Below are 16,964 nucleotides of genomic sequence, written 5' to 3'. Positions count from 1 at the left end.
TCGATTCCGAGCTTGGGACACTGTACAGAGTCTGCACCTTCTCCCTGTGTCTGCGTGGGTTTCCTCCGGGTGGCCCCAGTTTCCTCCCACAGTCTGAAAGACGAGCTGGTTAGGTGTATTGTCCATGCTAAGTTCTCCCTCCAGTGTACCCAAACAGGCTACGGTGTTAATGTAAGCCTACTTATGTGACATTAATAAATAAACCATGACAACACCTAAAATCCAGCCCATTGACTGTACAGAGGCCGCTCTCTCCATCAATCTGCAGTAGTGACTGTGAGGAAAGGGCCAAGCTGCTGCTGTCTCACCCAGTGCTGGCTTGTGCTGTGGGTTACTGTCTATAGAGCCCTGTCACAGGCGCGAGGCATTGTGGCCGCTGTGGCCAACCATGGCGACAGCCGGAGGCCCATTCACCAATCAACAGCAGCTCCCTGAGCGCCCCGCCCATCCCTCATTGGCTGCTCCCGGCCAGGTGACCAATGCCGATTGGCTGCCCGTGGGGCAGGGGAGACCGCCTGATTGGTGGCGGGCGGGTGGTCTGCCCCGCCCTACTCTCCACTGATTGGCCAGTCGCGACACGGCGCACCATAGCGTGGCGATCTGATTGGTCCCCCGCTCCTCGGCTCATGGTGAGCTGACGCAGGCGCGCGGCGGCGGCGCCAGTGTCTCCCCGCCCCCCCCTCGCTCATCCTACAATCCGCGCGAGGAGGTAGAGCCGGCGGTTGGAGATGGCGGCCGGGGATAGGGGGTGAGTCTGAGGGCTGATACCCGGGGACGTGGAGGGGTAGGCAATGCCCGCTGCAGGCCTGCCGTCTGCCGGCTTCACTGGGCTGGCAGTGCCCTGTTCATGGCGGATAGACGGCACCCTCAGCGACCCAACTAATAATTAATTCATGTGACTCGGGCTCTAAATTTCGTCTAACGGCAAAATACTGCGGGTGCTGGAATCTGAAACCCAAATCAAATGCTGGAAAATCTCAGCAGGTCTGACAGCATCTGTGGAGAGAGAGAGAGAGAGTGTCATCAGCCTGGAAACATTGGCTCTGTTCTCTCTGATGTGGAGATGCTGGCGTTGGACTGGGGTAAACACAGTAAGAAGTCTATCAACACCAGGTTAAAGTCGAACAGGTTTATTTGATAGCAAATGCCACTAGCTTTTGGAGAGCTGCTCCTTCGTCACCTGACGAAGGAGCAGCGCTCCGAAAGCTAGTGGCATTTGCTACCAAATAAACATGTTGGACTTTAACCTGGTGTTGATAGACTTCTTACTGTGTTTACCCCAGTCCAACGCTCCAAAAGCTAGTGGCATTTGCTACCAAATAAACATGTTCGACTTTAACCTGGTGTTGAAAGACTTCTTACTCTGTTCTCTCTGCACAGGTGTTGTCCGACCTGCTGGTCATTATCCTGCATGCCTTTCTGCACCATCATCCCTGTAGCTCCCCCTCCCTCCCCTCTGAGAATTTAACATGGTCAATGCGCCTAACCAGCATGGGACCATGGAAGGAAACCGGAGCACCCGGAGGAAACCCATGCAGATGCCTAATAGTGACCCAAGCTGGGAATTGAACCTGGCTCCCTGGCACTGTGAGGCAGTAGTGCTAACCACTGTGCCACCCCAAACTTGCAAACAATGTCCAAGTCAATACATTCTTACAGTTGTAATGGGAAAACGAGGGTGGTTTGGAACTTGTTGAAAACTAATAATGGTATTAGTGAAAAGCAGGAAATGACAGATGTGTTGACTTTGTGTCAGAGGAAAAAGAGGTTATCAGCAAGACAGAAATCCCAAGCAAATTAATCACTATAGACTGACAAATCTTGTATGCCGTAGTAATTCTATAACACCAAGGTGTCATGGTCTGCCTTCTGTCTGTCCTTGCAACATTCCATTGAAAGTACATTGCACAGATTGGATAAGATCCGTTTCTGCAGATCCCTGGTCTCTATCTGATCTGGATTCCCTTTACACTATTATTGGTCATTCAAGTGTTCTGATTCTGTACCTTTCTGTTCAGACATTCCTCCCTGCCTCAGTGCTGGAGGGGCTCCAACGTGCCCTGCACTCAATGGTTGTGAGCAGAAGAGATTGGAAGCGGAGACATGTACTAATGCATTTGCTTGGGACAGTCTCAGTCCACAAATTTTTTCCTTTATGCACTAACTTGCACCAAGTGCTAAAACACTGAATATCTTCAGGAAGGAATTTGCAGATGGGTTTGTTTCCAACCAAGTGCAGCAGGCATTGAGGATTAGGGGAAAATCCTAAGCCTGCATGTGGCTCTGGCAGGATGAATACTAGGGTTGGGTTAGCTCCACATGATGTGCACTTCTCCTGTTCACAGGTGTCTGCGCAGAAGAGGTGGTCCATACAAAACCGAGCCAGCAACAGACCTGACCCGGTGGAGGCTGTCTAATGTTGAAGGCAGACAGAGTTGGAGGTACATTGACTACAGAGAAGAAGAAGACAGGCCTCAAACAATGCTGGAGCTACATTCATTGGGTCTCAACACTGTAGGTACCTGTAGTGTAAGGAATTTCATTGTTGATCCATTTTCAAAGAAAAATGTATAGCCATCATTATATGCAATCTGCAAATTTAATTACAAAGAACAATACAGCACAGGGACAGGCCTATCTTCTGCACTATTTCAGGAATTCCTCCTCCCCTTTGCCCTTTTCGCTGCAACTATCCAGTTTACATTTGGATACTTGAAGTCCTTCATTATCCCTGCTTTATCATTCTTGCATTTTATTTGAGTTTGTCTGAAAATTCGCTTCTCTATTTTCCCCATGATTTAGTGGCCTATAGTATGCACTCAGTAGTGTAATAACTCCTCTATTCTTTAAATCTAACTCAAATAACTCGTTAACTCCTCGACTACATCATCCTTCACTACTATAATAATTTATTTGATCAGTATTGTCCCCCCCCCCCTCTATTTTATGGCCTTGTTGTTGCTGCTGAATATCTCATAGGCAGGAATGCTAAGTTCCCAGCCCTCTACTTCTTTGAGCTGGCACAGTAAGTAGTCTCACAACACCAGGTTAAAGTCCAACAGGTTTATTTGGTAGCACGAGCTTTTGGAGCACTGCCCCTTCATCTGGTGAGTGTAGGATTTGTTTCACAAACAGGGTATATATAGACACAAACTCAATTACAAGATAATGGTTGGAATGCGAGTTTTAACAGGTAATCAAGTCTTTACAGGTACAGACAATGTGAGTGGAGAGAGGGTTAAGCACAGGTTGAAGAGGTGTGGATTGTACCAGCCAGGACAGTTAGAGAGATTTTGCAAGCCCAGGCAAGTCGTGGGGGTTACAGATAGTGTGACATGAACCCAAGATCCCGGCAGAGGCCGTCCTCGTGTGTGGAACTTGGCTATCAGCACATGGCCTTAACCGTGATTACCTGTTAAGACTCACATTCCAACCATTATCTTGTAATTGAGTTTGTGTCTTTTTTGCCCTGTTTGTGAAACAAATCCTACACTCACCCGATGAAGGGGCAGGGCTCCGAAAGCTCGTGCTACCAAGTAAACTGTTGGACTTTAACCTGGTGTTGTGAGACTACTTACTGTGCCTACCCCAGTCCAATGCCGGCATCTCCACATCTTTGAGCTGGGTCTTTGATGTGATGACTTGTACCTGCAGCTCAACAACCTGATTTACTACAACATGTGCACTTGTATGTACATGCGCTTCAAACCCATTCTACTGAAACTGCCTGCATTTTGCCAGGACTGAACCTTTCTGTTTTTGAACGATTCTTTGGGAGAGGCAAAGCACACTTGCGTTATTATTTGTGCACTTTTTTTTTCTCCCCTCCAATGTTTCATTCTGGTGCCCACACCCCTGCCAAGTTGGTTATTTTTCGCACAATACTCGTCCATGAGACATTGGTTCCAACTCTGTTTAAAGTTTATTTATTAGTGTCACAAGTAGGCATACATTAACACTGCAATGAAGTTACTGTGAAAATTCCCTAGTCGTCACACTCCGCTGCCTGTTTGGGTACACTGGGAGAATTTAGCATGACCAATGCAACTAGCCAGCATGTCTTTCAGACTGTGGGAGAAAGCCAAAGCACCCAGAGGAGACCCACACAGGCACAGGGAGAATGTGCAGACTCTGCACAGACAGTGCCCCAAGGCAGGAATCGAACCTGGGTCCCTAGCACTGTGAGGCAGCAGTGCTAGCCACTGTGCCACCCTACTATGACCTATTCACCTTCAGCAGATCCCGGAACTGATCCCAATGCCTCAGGAACCTGAAACTTTTCCCTCCTGAACAATTTCTTCAGCCTCATACTAATTTGTTTATTCCTCCACTTCCCATACTTAGTTACACGTAGCAGTGGGATTAATCGAGAGATTGCAACCATTGAGGTCCTGCTTTGTAATTTGCTCCTGAAACTCTGATTGCAGGAAGTCAACCCTTCCCCTATCCCTATCAATTGTTCCCCCCGGACCATGACCTCTGGTTTTTCCACATCCCTCCACCCCTTCAAAATTGCCTCTTCTCACTGTTCTTTACGCTGCACCAGGGAGCCGCTCACACAAGGGGCTGTAGAAACACTGTTTTATTCCCCTAATTATGAAATCCTGTTGTCTTCCACTTTTCTGTGCCTCACCTTGGCCAGTCATTTGCCCCACGATGCTGTAGCTATACTCCAGACTGCGCTCTCCCACAGTGCCATCACTCTCTCTGACAGCATTTTATTTGAAACGTTTTGAATGATTTAATTGATTGTGAATGTTTAGATCATTAATCCTGTTGCTATGTTGGGAGTAACGTTACCAATCCTATAGGAGTATCCTGCAGTCTCCAGGAATTAAATAGTGATCTCCCAGGGCATTGCTGCAAGCAACCTGGGAGACAAGTCTTTTTTTAAAAAAACACTTTGAATGATCAATAAAAGGAACGAGAGGAAAGAAAGAGACTGTTTGACTGACAGTGAAAAGTCACCCAATGAAATAACAGTGCATTATCTTTCCTTGATTTGATTTGATCTATTATTGTCACGTGTTAGTGTACAGTGAAAAGTATTGTTTCTTGCGCGCTACACAGATAAAGCATACCGTTCGTACACAAGGAAAGGAGAGATGTGCAGAATGTAGTGTTACAGCTAGGGTATAAAGAAAGATCAACTTAATGCAAGGCAGGTCCATTCAAAAGTCTGATAGCAGCAGGGAAGAAGCTGTTTTTGAGTCGGTTGGTACGTGACCTCAGACTTCTGTATCTTTTTCCCGTCGGAAGAAGGTGGAAGAGAGAACGTTTGGGGTGCGTGGTGTCCTTAGTTATGCTGGCTGCTTTGCCGAGGCAGCAGGAAGTACAGATAGAGTCAATGGATGGGAGGCTGGTTTGTGTGATGGATTGGGCTACATTCACAACCTTTTGTAGTTTCTTGACAATCCCCTTTGTTTTGTTGAAATTGAGGGAGAGATTATTATCGTCACACAAGTTCACCAGATTCTCTATCTCATTCCTGTACTCTGTTCCATTCATAGAGAAGGAAAGGGGAGAGTGCAGAATGTGGTGTTACAGTCATAGCTAGGGTGTAGAGCAAGATCAACTTAGTGTGAGGTAGGTCCATTTAAAAGTCTCACGGCAGCAGAGAAGAAGCTGTTCTTGAGTCAGTTGGTACGTGACCTCAGACTTTTGTATCTTTTTCCCAACGGAAGAAGGTGGAAGAGAGCATGTCCAGGGTGTGTAGGGTCTTTAATTATGCTGGTTGCTTTTCCAAGGCAGCGGGAAGTGTAGACAGAGTCAATGGAAGGGAGTCTGGTTTACGACCCTTTGTAGTTTCTTGTGGTCTTGGGCAGAGCAGGAGACATACCAAGCTGTGATACAACCAGAAAGAATGCTTTCTATGGTACATCTGTAAAAGTTGGTGAGAGTCGTAGCTGACATGCCAAATTTCCTTAGTCTTCTGAGAAAGTAGAGGCATTGGTGGGCTTTCTTAACAATAGTGTTGGCATGGGGGGACCAGGACAGGTTGTTGGTGATCTGGACATCTAAAAACTTGAAGTCCTCGACCATTTCTACTTCGTCCCCATTGATGTAGATAGGGGCATGTTCTCCACTATGCTTGCTGAAGTCGATGACTATCTCCTTCGTTTTGTTGGTGCGGGGAGGTGGTGTGGTCCAATGATGCATATGTCAAGCAATCAAAGCAGGGGTGTAGAAGTGTGACTAGAGGTCCTGTAATGAAACCTGAATAGATCCAACCAGAGTTGACCACCCAGCTGGGGTATAATTAAGAAGGGATACAGAAACTGAACGCTGGAGTAACATTAGTAGAAATGAAATTCTTAACACACAATGCAGATTAGGAACAGTTGCTGTCCCCGGGACTGAGGATGCTCAATTTAAGATTGGTGAACTTCAGATCAGAAACATATCAATGCTGAGAGGGAAGGGTACCTGTGTACCTTTAGGGAATATGATGGCATAGTGATAATGTCACTGGGCTAGTAATCCAGAGATCCAGACAAATGGTCTGGAGACTCTGGTTCAAATCCCCCACAGCAGCAGCTGGTGGAATTTAAATTCAATGAATAAATCTGGAATTGAAAATCTAGCCCCCATGATGATGACCATAAAATTTCCATCGATTGTCATAAAAAAACTCATCTGGTTCACCAATTTCTTTCAGGTGAGCCAATCCGCCATCCATACCTGGTCTAAATGTGTCCCTAGACCTACAGCAGTGTGGTTGACTCTTAACTGCCCTCTGAAAGCCTTGCAAGCCACTCAGGGCAATTCAGGATGGACAACAAATGCTGGCCTTGCCAGCGATGCTCAAACCCCAAAGAATAATAAGTTTCAGAGTGAGAGAGGGCTGGATTAAAGCATGTCACTTTAGAACTAGCACCAGGCAGGACAATATCTCGAAGGAATTACTGAACCTGTTGGTAAGGAAGCTGGTCACCATCAGTATCTTTTGGGAGACATTAAGAGCTGGCAGCTCAATTCCTATAACTGAGTGTTGCTTTAGCTTTGAGAATGCAGATGTTAAATTTCACCATAAAGTCTTTAACTTCTCCCAAAGTCTCCATTTTCTTTAGCAATATCTTCACTCCCTGATGAAACCAAAAGGAAATGGCAGCAATAGTAACTGAGCATTTAAAACAAACTGTGCATGTCTTGAAAAAGCAAAAGGTGATCCAGCATAGGCACGCCCTCCAAAATCCACCAACTCATGTCATTCTCAACCAGACATGAACTTAGTGCAGAAATGACAGAGATCTCTAATTTGTCATTTGCAAATATTATTTTGTGTCTCGAACATCACAAGCCAGCACTAAGTGTTCCCTTCTTCTTTGACATTTGTAAGCCTGTTTCACCGATATTATGAATCAAAATTATTTTTAAGCTGCAAAAAAATTCAATGCGTGTTTCAGGAGAATAGCATTTCTGGAGTGGCGCAACGCTGAAATAATTCAATGTGTATCATGTCTTGATGTTTCAGAGTAAATTTACCAGGGATCTACCAAGAGCTGGTACACCACAAGAGGCAGTTCTACATGGAATGAAGTTTTATGCACAACTACAGGCTGAGGATGGACATTGGGCTGGAGACTACGGTGGACCACTCTTTCTTCTACCAGGTTAGTCAGCAACATTATGGAAATGGACCTTGGATACAGTCCTGTCAGGCACTGGTTTCTGAGCCCAGGGAAGGGAGTTTGCTAAACAAATCATAGAACAGTGCAGCACAGGAACATGCCCTTCAGCCCACGATGTTGTGCCAAACATGACGCCAAACTAAACTAATCCCTTCTGCCTGTCCTTGATCCATATCCCTCTACTTCTTGCATATTGGGTGGCTGGGTGGCACGGTTGCACAGTGGTTAGCACTGCTGCCTCTCAGCGTCTTGGGACCCGGGTTCAATTCCGGCGTCGGGTCACTGTGTGGAGTTTGCACGTTCACCCTGTGTTTGCATGGGTATCCTCTGGGTTTCCTCCCACAGTCCAAAGATGTGAGGGTTAGATTGATTGGCCATCGTAAATTGCCCCTTCGTGTCAGGGAGACTAGCAGGGTAAATAGGTTATGGGAATAGGGCATGGGTGGGATTGTGGTCGGTGCAGACTCGATGGGCCAAATAGTCTCCTTCTGCACTTTAGGGATTCTATCTAAAAGCCCCTTAAACGCCCCTATTGTATCTGCCTGGACCACCACTCCTGGCGGCGCTTTCCAGCACCTCTGTAAAATACTTGCCCCTCATATCTCCTTTGAACTTCCCCCTCTCACCTTAAGTGCATGCTTTCTTGTATTAGACATTTCAACGATTCTGACTGTCAACCCTATCTATGCCTCTCATAATTTTGTAGACTTCAATCAGGTCTCGCCGAAGCCTCCGCCGCTCCAGAGAAAACAACCCTAGTTCACCCAGCATCTCCTTATAACTCATACCCTCTAACCCAGGCAGCATCCTGGTAAACCTCTTCTGCAACCCCTCCACATCCCTCCTGTAATCCACATTGAAGCCCAATATTTCCAATGAAGAGACCACAGTAGACTGGCGATGGAAATGTTGAGGTGTAATCCATAGTATGGTGCTTGAGCATGGGTTCATTGTTTTCCTTTGTAACTCCCTGCATCACACCCCATATCTAATCAGGGAAAAGTAAGGAGAGAGAAGAAAGAGTAAATTATCTAATTTCTTGAAGCTTTCTTCTTTGTTCAGAGTAATGTCTTCCACAATTTCTGATGGCACTACTGAGATTGGGAAATGAGGAATTTAAATAATTATGAAGCAGCCCATGTTAACCCCGGAAGGGTGGTTTCAGTTTTGGGCACGGAGAGTTAAATATAATAATTGATACTAAAAATGATTTTCTTTTGAATGCTATCTCCTTTTAGGGCTCCTGATTACATGTCATGTGGCAAATATACCACTGACAGATGCTCAGAAGAATGAAATGGTCCGTTATCTGCGCTCAGTGCAACTTCCAGATGGAGGCTGGGGTTTGTAAGTACCAATAAATTTGTAACAAGTTACTTCACTGAATAGAGAGAGTAAGATTGTTAATCGACTGATCTCAGGTTTGTACCCTGTTAAGGTACGGATCTGAAACCCTAACATAATTATGAAATTTGGCATGTCAGCTACAACTCTCACCAACTTTTACAGATGCACCATAGAAAGCATTCTTTCTGGTTGTATCACAGCTTGGCATGTCTCCTGCTCTGCCCAAGACCGCAAGGAACTACAAAAGATTGTGAATGTAGCCCAATCCATCACGCAAACCAACCTCCCATCCATTGACTCTGTCTACATTTTTTCTGCTGCCTCGGCAAAGCAGCCAGCATAATTAAGGACATTCTCTCTTCCACCTTTTTCCTTCGGGAAAAAGATACAAAAGCCTGAGGTCACAAACCAACCAACTTAGGAACAGTTTCTTCCCTGCTGCTGTCAGACTTTTGAATGGACTTACCTTGCATTAAGTTGATCTTTCTCTACACCCTAGCTATGACTGTGACACTACATTCTGCACTCTCTTGTTTCCTTCTCTATGAACGGTATGTATAGCGCGCAAGAAACAATACTTTTCACTGTAAATACATGTGACAATAAATCAAATCAAGTTAAACTAGACCCCAACTATTTTGACATTAATGTGAGGATATGATGTTTCACTCCAGGTGTGATTCTGCTGACAAACTGGGGAACCTTTATCAAAACAAACTTTATTTGACAACACAGTTTAACTGTAACAAATGAATTAGCTTAACATTTAACAATTGAACAATACTTAAACATGACAAGATGCAACTCTTAACTGCTAACTTATCCTAATGAGTTCCAATTCAAGGAATATTCATCTTACAGATTTAAATCTCTCTTCAAAATCAGTTAGCAAAACATAGGCTTACGTTCTTGTACAGAGGTTGCCATCCTGAAGCTCCCAGACAACTTCCAGAGAGAGAGAGAGCGACAGAGAGATAGGTCTTTCTTCTTTCAGGTGTTGTAGGTAAGAAAATACCTCTGAGACTAGTCTGAGTCAAAATACAGTAAGGCTTTATTCTCACAAGCTTGCGGGAGAACCTGACCCCTGAAAGCGGAAGCCAAAGTTCTCCCTGAACACAGAAAAGTGGAGATATTTATACAGCATGGCTCCCAATACTAGTCATGAAGCAAACTCCAGACTAGTCACGACTCAAAAGTACAATTCACAACTGCTGGTCACGAAGCAAACTCCAGACCAGTTACAAATCAAAAGTACAATTCACAACTGCTGGTCACGAAGCAAACTCCAGACCAGTTACAAATCAAAAGTACAATTCACAACTTCTGGTCACGAAATAAACTCCGGTTTCCTGCTCTTCCGCGGTTTCCCCTTTGAAGTTACCGGCACGATTGCAGCTGTACCAGCGGGGAGTCTTCCTGTCAAACGGCCGTATCGCACTCCACATCATGTAATTGCTTTCTTCCCTCAAACCACACATACGCTTGTAGAAAAGGTAAAACTTTACAAATATCATTCACATTGATTGTCTATAATTATAAGAATAAAAAGTTAAAGAATGAATAACTTGTATTAATGTCAGAGGCAGTATAAACCTGAGGAGTTTAGTCACAATGAAGGGTTATGTTTGTGATACATTCTAAGTACAAAGTTCAACCTTTTGGGTACAAAATACATTAACCCTTTCCCTTTAGGTACAAAATACATTAATCCTTTCCCTTCTTCACAGGCAGGAACTGCTCATTTTAAAATGAAGGAGAAACTGTGCCTTTAATCTGCAAGCTTAACTCCTCCCATTAAGCACATGACTCTGCCTCTGTCAATCCACCTAATCAAACTCTACTCTGAAACCCCAAGGAAAACCTAAATAAACACAAATGAATTAAATCTGTTTAGACAAATACACCATTAGCTAAAAATAGTTATCCTTCAGTCTCAGCATGGATCTGCACACTTTTTTCCAGACAAATCGATTCCTTGCAACAAAACACTGCCTCTTACAAAAGAATGGTATAAATATATTTCGTAAGACACAGTATCATCATGACCCCTTTTACCGTATCTTGGGCTGAATTCAGGTCTAACCTAAGGGAAAGAAGTGAAGGGTTTAATTACTGATAACAGCTAAGGTTCACTGATTATTTGAATTCCTGTGCTATCCAAACAATATGTGATGGACCAAATTTCACAGTTCTGGCCAGAAATCAATATTTCCACCATACTCACTCTCAGGGGTATTCAATCCCACTCGGCTCCTCTGAACTCTCACTCTTGGGAGTATTAAACCCCACTCAGTACCTCTGAACTCTCACTGGTATTTAGCACCGCTCCACTCCTCTGAATTCTCATTCTTGCTGGCATTCAAAACTGCTCCACTTCACTGAACTCTCACTGGATTTTAGCCCCTTTCTGCTACTCTGAATTTTCAGTCTCTCTCGCTTCTTTTTAGCTTCACTAGGCTTCCCAGCCGTATCTTTATTCTGCTTTCCAAACAGATCGTCAGTTTTTCCAGTAAGGTGCAAAGTGATTGTCATGATTTCACCAATGCCAAGATCAGCAGTGGTGTTGAGGATGATGATAAACTTGTGCCTTGCTTTGTTTTTGGCCTAGTTTGAACTTCTTCCGTATCTTAATGCCAGATATGACCTATGTGTTTTGATTTGATGCTAGGCATGTGGAGGACAAGTCGACAGTTTTTGGAACAGCACTGAATTACACAGCCCTACGAATCCTTGGTGTTGGGCCAGATGACCCCAACCTGGTGCGAGCAAGAAATATCCTTCACGATAAAGGTCAGATATCCAAATAATTCAAAGCAGTGTGCAAGGAACTTTCCTTTTCTGAAGTTTTAAAGCTGCCTGAGGAAAACTGATTACAAATGCTAAGCTAATGCTATGCTCTATAACACACACAAAAAAAACCCTCAGACCTTACAGGTTCCTGAATAATTTGAAATAATACAGTGGGTAAAATAGTGAGATTGAGAGAATCTGTAACAGAGGCAGGTTGGAGAGAGCAGGAGGAATCAATAAAAGAAGTGTAATCCACCGTTGATTTTCGAGAAATTGAAAGCAGCTTGAAACAGGACCAGCCGTAATAAAGGTGATTCTCAGAAGCTGTGAGCTAATAATGTCCAAGAATATTATGTCGGGAGGAAGCAAAAGATGCCAGCTGATTAGGATGTAGTAACTCCACAAGGGGGAAATAAATATACTCCAAGGGTGATAATCCAAAGGTTAGATTGATTCACTGCACATCATCACCAGTGCTAGGGGTGAATTTCGGCAGTGGTTTTCCTCAATTGTCACCTCAGCGGAATGTTCCCGCAGAATCTAAGAGAAACAGTGATGTTGCAGCAGACAATTGGAGAACTCCTGTCTGAGAATTCAGTCACACTTGTTGTACGAATGCTCGTGCCAGGCTTCCCAGTGGCAGGCTGCATCTCATTTCCTTACATTCTTTTTTAATTGGGGTATCAGTTACTTTACACAGCATCAACATTGCATACTAGAGCTCCACATTATGTCGACAGTTGATCTGATAAATGGAAAATATATCCAAATCTGACTGACCAAAACAAATTGATTTCATTTTCACTCACAGCGGTGATGTGAGGATACAATGATCTAAGCAGAATTTGTAATGATCTGGAAAGCACTGTCTGTGGTGGAAGCAGATTTAACAACAACTTTCAAAAGGGATTTGTATAAATACTTGAAGGGGAAACTTGCAGGACATTAGGAAAGAGGAGGCACTAATTGGGCAAGCTGTTTCAAAGAGCTAGCACAGACATGGTGGGCCAGCTGGCCTCTTGTCCTTTAAGATTCCATGATTCTGTAAGTAGAGCTTTTAAGGAAAATGCAATACTGCATAATCACAGGAAAGAACCTAGAAGCTACTAACCTTTTTCAAAGGTAAAAAGAAAGTCTTGCCCTTCTTGGTAAAGAGTGTAACTCAAATATTGTATTAGTGAATGGATTATGTGCAACCCAAAAATCATGGAATTATCTTCATTAAATAGATATGAATATTAGTTCCTTCAAAAACCAGTCTGTCAAGCAATGAAAATAAACAGTAGTATAAACTCTGAGAATATACATTCGTCATGAAGATGTTTATCCTATGGTAAGTACATTGCCTGGAATCTTGTCTGGAATCCACCACCCGACTGCCTTCATTCATAGTGTCCAGCCTTTTATTAAAGGAGTCAACAATAAAGACATGAATCCATGTTGTATAAACTTGCAGAGTATCCACTGAAGCCACTATATCAACCAGTGTGTTGGAGGCTGGCCGAAACTTACTGCAGTGTCGTAGCAAATACTTAGAGCAAAGAAAATAAATAAAACCTTTGTGAACTACTGTAAGTAAAACTCATGACCAAAACTATAGTAACTTTTCCCAGTACCAGTAGGATGATTTCTCCAGCATAATGTAGTGAGTGGAGGATAGTTAACTGATACAAATTGATATTTCACCAGCAAAATGTAATCAGTGGAGAATGGGCGCAAACAAAGTGTGTGTAAACTCAATCACAGTTCCCTACAGTCGTGTAGCCTCTAGGTGCGATCGACAAGATAATCGACAATCTTCATTCTGACTGGGAATAGTGGTGTCACTGCATGGAGTTGATTCCTCTACTGTTTATGGTACCTTGCTGAATGAAAATTAGCTATTCTGTTTGCTTACATGATGGTCATTGCAACAGGAATTAACTCATCGGCTATAAAGAATTTTGAAATGTCCTGAGTATGTGAAGGTGCAATGTAAATGCACATGGCATTAATGGCATTAGCCTAACACCAGATCAGCGATTCATCTCGATGCCAGAAATCACAGCAGTCCCTTCAAAGTAATCTCAAGTTTGCCTGATATTAAAACAATTACATATAGATAGATGCTGTTGAGTATTTCCAGCATTTTGTTTCTATTTTCAGCATCGACAGTATTTTGGTCTTATTGCTGAACAGACACACAGAGAACATTTTGTGCTTCTTAGACCATGGCTTAGATATGATTTGCTGCCATTTTCTAACCAGACACTCTTCCTCCACAGGCTCCTGGATCAAACTCAGCTTCTCCAATAGTCCCCTGAACTAAACCACATCTCCCCGGTCTGAGCCCCACGTTGACTCTTTGCCCTGTAGATAAGCCTGGACACTCCCAATCATGGATGTTGCTTCTTATCAAGCACCTATGCTAAAAGATCATTCTTGCTCTCTACCACCAGTTCATATTATCTGAGGTCTGCTCTGGCCGTTCACTTGCATATGTCACTCTCAATGTGTGACCTTCCACTTTTTCTGATCGCTTTTTGGCTCTGCTGCTTTCTCGTGCACTTCCTAATTTCCTGTAGCCATGTCCCATTCCATTTCCTCCATCATCGCGTCCAGTCCCCTCTCTCCATTCAGCACTATTCCAGAGTGCCTTTCCCTGCTTCTGCTCCCGGCTTGAATTCCATATAAATAAACCCATAGCCTTCCTCTGGCATTGCTCACCAATCACAACACGAGTTGTTGGCATTCATGATGCCATCGTCACCAGAAAACTGTCTTGTGCTCAGTCCCCAATGCACATTCCACCCAGCTCATTCCTTAGTGGTTAACTTGTTTAACCTTCTCCCCATTCTCTCTACTGCCTCATTCCTAATCTTGTTGGACAATTATCACCCACTGCCCTGCTTCATGTTCATTGAGTCATACAGCACAGAAGTAGTCAAAAGAACATAAGAACTAGGAGCAGGAGTAGGCCATCTGGCCCCTCGAACCAGCTCCACCATTCAGTAAGATCACGGCTGATCTTTTTGTGGACTCAGCTCCACTTGCCCACCCACTCACCATAACCCTTAATTCCTTTACTGTTCAAAAATCTATCTTTGCCTTAAAAACATTCAACAAGGTAGCCTCAACTGCTTCACTGGGCAGGGAATTCCACAGATTCACAACCCTTTGGGTGAAGAAGTTCGCCCTCAACTCAGTCCTAAATCTGCTCCCCCTTGAGGCTATGCTCTCTAGTTCTAGTTTCACCCGCCAGTGGAAACAACCTCCCTGCTTCTATCTTATCTATTCCCTTCATAATTTTATATGTTTCTATAAGACCCCCCTCATTCTTCTAAATTCCAATGAGTCTAGTCCCAGTCTACTCAGTCTCTCCTCATAAGCCAACCCTCTCAACTCCGGAATCAACCTAGTGAATCTCGTCTGCACCCTCTCCAGTGCCAGTACATCCTTTCTCAAGTAAGGAGACCAAAACTATATACAGTACTCCAGGTGTGGCCTCACCAGCACCTTATAGAGCTGCAACATAATCTCCCTATTTTTAAACCTCATCCTTCTAGCAATGAAGGGCAAAATTCCATTTGCCGCCTTAATTACTTGCTGCACCTGCAAACCAACTTTTTGAGATTCCTGCACATGGACAGCCAGGTCCTTCTGCATAGCAGCATGCTGCAATTTTTATCATTTAAATAATAAGCCATTTTGCTGTTATTCCTACCAAAATGAATGACCTCACATTTACCAATATTGTACTCCATTTGCCAGATCCTTGCCCACTCACGTAAGCTATCTGTATCCCTCTGCAGACTTAGTTTCCTCTACACACTTTGCTCTACCACTTATCTTAGTGTCATCTGTGAATTTTGACACATTACACTAGGTACCTAACTCCAAATCATCTATGTAAATCATAAACAATTGCGGTCCCAATACTGATCCCTGAGGCACACCACTAGTCACTGATCGCCAACCAGAAAAACACCCACTTACCCCCACTCTTTGCTATCTGTTAGTTAACCAATCCTCTATCCATGCTAATACATTACCCGTAACACTGTGCACCTTGATCTTATGCAGCAGCCTTTTGTGCGGCACCTTGTCAAATGCCTTCTGGATTCAAAGCAATAGAAATACCATTTTTAATTTCATAGCCAAACCGAGAAACATAATCTGGCAAGAATATTTTAATTGCCATAAAACAAGAGAACAAAGTGATTCTGGAAATCCAGATAAACAATATCCACTGGTTCCCTGCTGTTCGCCGCGCTTGTAATGTCCTCAAAGAATTCCAGTAAGTTACTTAAACATGACCTGCCTTTCATGAGCCCATGCTGTGTCTTCCCAATAGGATTGCTATTTCTTCCTTGAAGATAGATTCAAAACATTTTCCCTGTTACAGAAGTTAAGCTAACCAGCCTATAGTTGCCCACCTTTTGTTTACCTCCTTTTTTAAACAGTGGCATCATATTTGCTGTTTTCCAATCTACCACAACCGCCCAGAATCCAGTGAATTTTGGTAAATTACCCTGAGCGCATTTGCTATTTTTCCCACCATCTCTTTTAGTATCCTGGAATGCATTCCATCAGGGCCAGAAGACCTGTCTACTTTTAGCCCCATTAACTTGCCCAACACTGCCTCTTTAGTGATAATGATCATTTCTAGATCCTCACCTGCCATTGCTTCCATGTCATCAATTTTGGCATGTTATTTGTATCTTCCACTGTGAAGACCGACACAAAATACCTGTTCAATGCCTCAGCATTTCCTCATTTCCACTTGCCCGGCTTAATTCCCTAGGATTAGGTCTAACACTGTCCCATCCCTAGTAGGACCATCTATGTACTGGCACTTCATAGAATCATAGAAACCATACAGTGCAAAAGGAGGCCATTCGGCCCATCGAGTCTGCACCGACCACAATCCCACCCAGGCCCTACTCCCACATATTTACCCGCTAATCCCTCTAACCTATGCATCTCAGGACACTAAGGGGCAATTTTTAACCTGGCCAATCAACCTAACCCGCACATCTTTGGACTTGGTGCACTTTCAAAATTCCACCCTTTAATGCTTTCACACTAAGGCGATTCCAGTTAATATTAGCGAAGTTGAAACCCCCTGCTACTATAACCCTATTCCTCTCACACCTCTCTGTGATTTGCCTACATATCTGCCCCTCTATCTGCATCTGACTATTGGGAGGCCTATAA

At 43.8% G+C, this 16,964-nt stretch overlaps 1 protein-coding gene across 1 annotated transcript in view; it reads left to right on the top strand.

The window, feature by feature from the left end:
• Nucleotides 1-704: 704 nt before the first annotated feature.
• The window catches only part of lss (lanosterol synthase (2,3-oxidosqualene-lanosterol cyclase)), a 71,289-nt gene continuing 55,029 nt past the window's right edge, over nucleotides 705-16,964 (top strand). The window contains exons 1-5 of the mRNA XM_078228826.1: nucleotides 705-748; nucleotides 2,346-2,514; nucleotides 7,475-7,613; nucleotides 8,870-8,978; nucleotides 11,647-11,768. Coding sequence (XP_078084952.1) covers nucleotides 729-748; nucleotides 2,346-2,514; nucleotides 7,475-7,613; nucleotides 8,870-8,978; nucleotides 11,647-11,768 — 559 coding nt within the window. The 5' untranslated portion in view covers nucleotides 705-728. The remainder of the gene's footprint in view (nucleotides 749-2,345; nucleotides 2,515-7,474; nucleotides 7,614-8,869; nucleotides 8,979-11,646; nucleotides 11,769-16,964) is intronic.

This window comes from Mustelus asterias, chromosome 14, assembly GCF_964213995.1.
Source record: "Mustelus asterias chromosome 14, sMusAst1.hap1.1, whole genome shotgun sequence".
NCBI lineage: Eukaryota > Metazoa > Chordata > Chondrichthyes > Carcharhiniformes > Triakidae > Mustelus > Mustelus asterias.
Note: the sequence above shows the minus strand (reverse complement) of the source record. Positions and strands in the feature narration are given on the sequence as shown.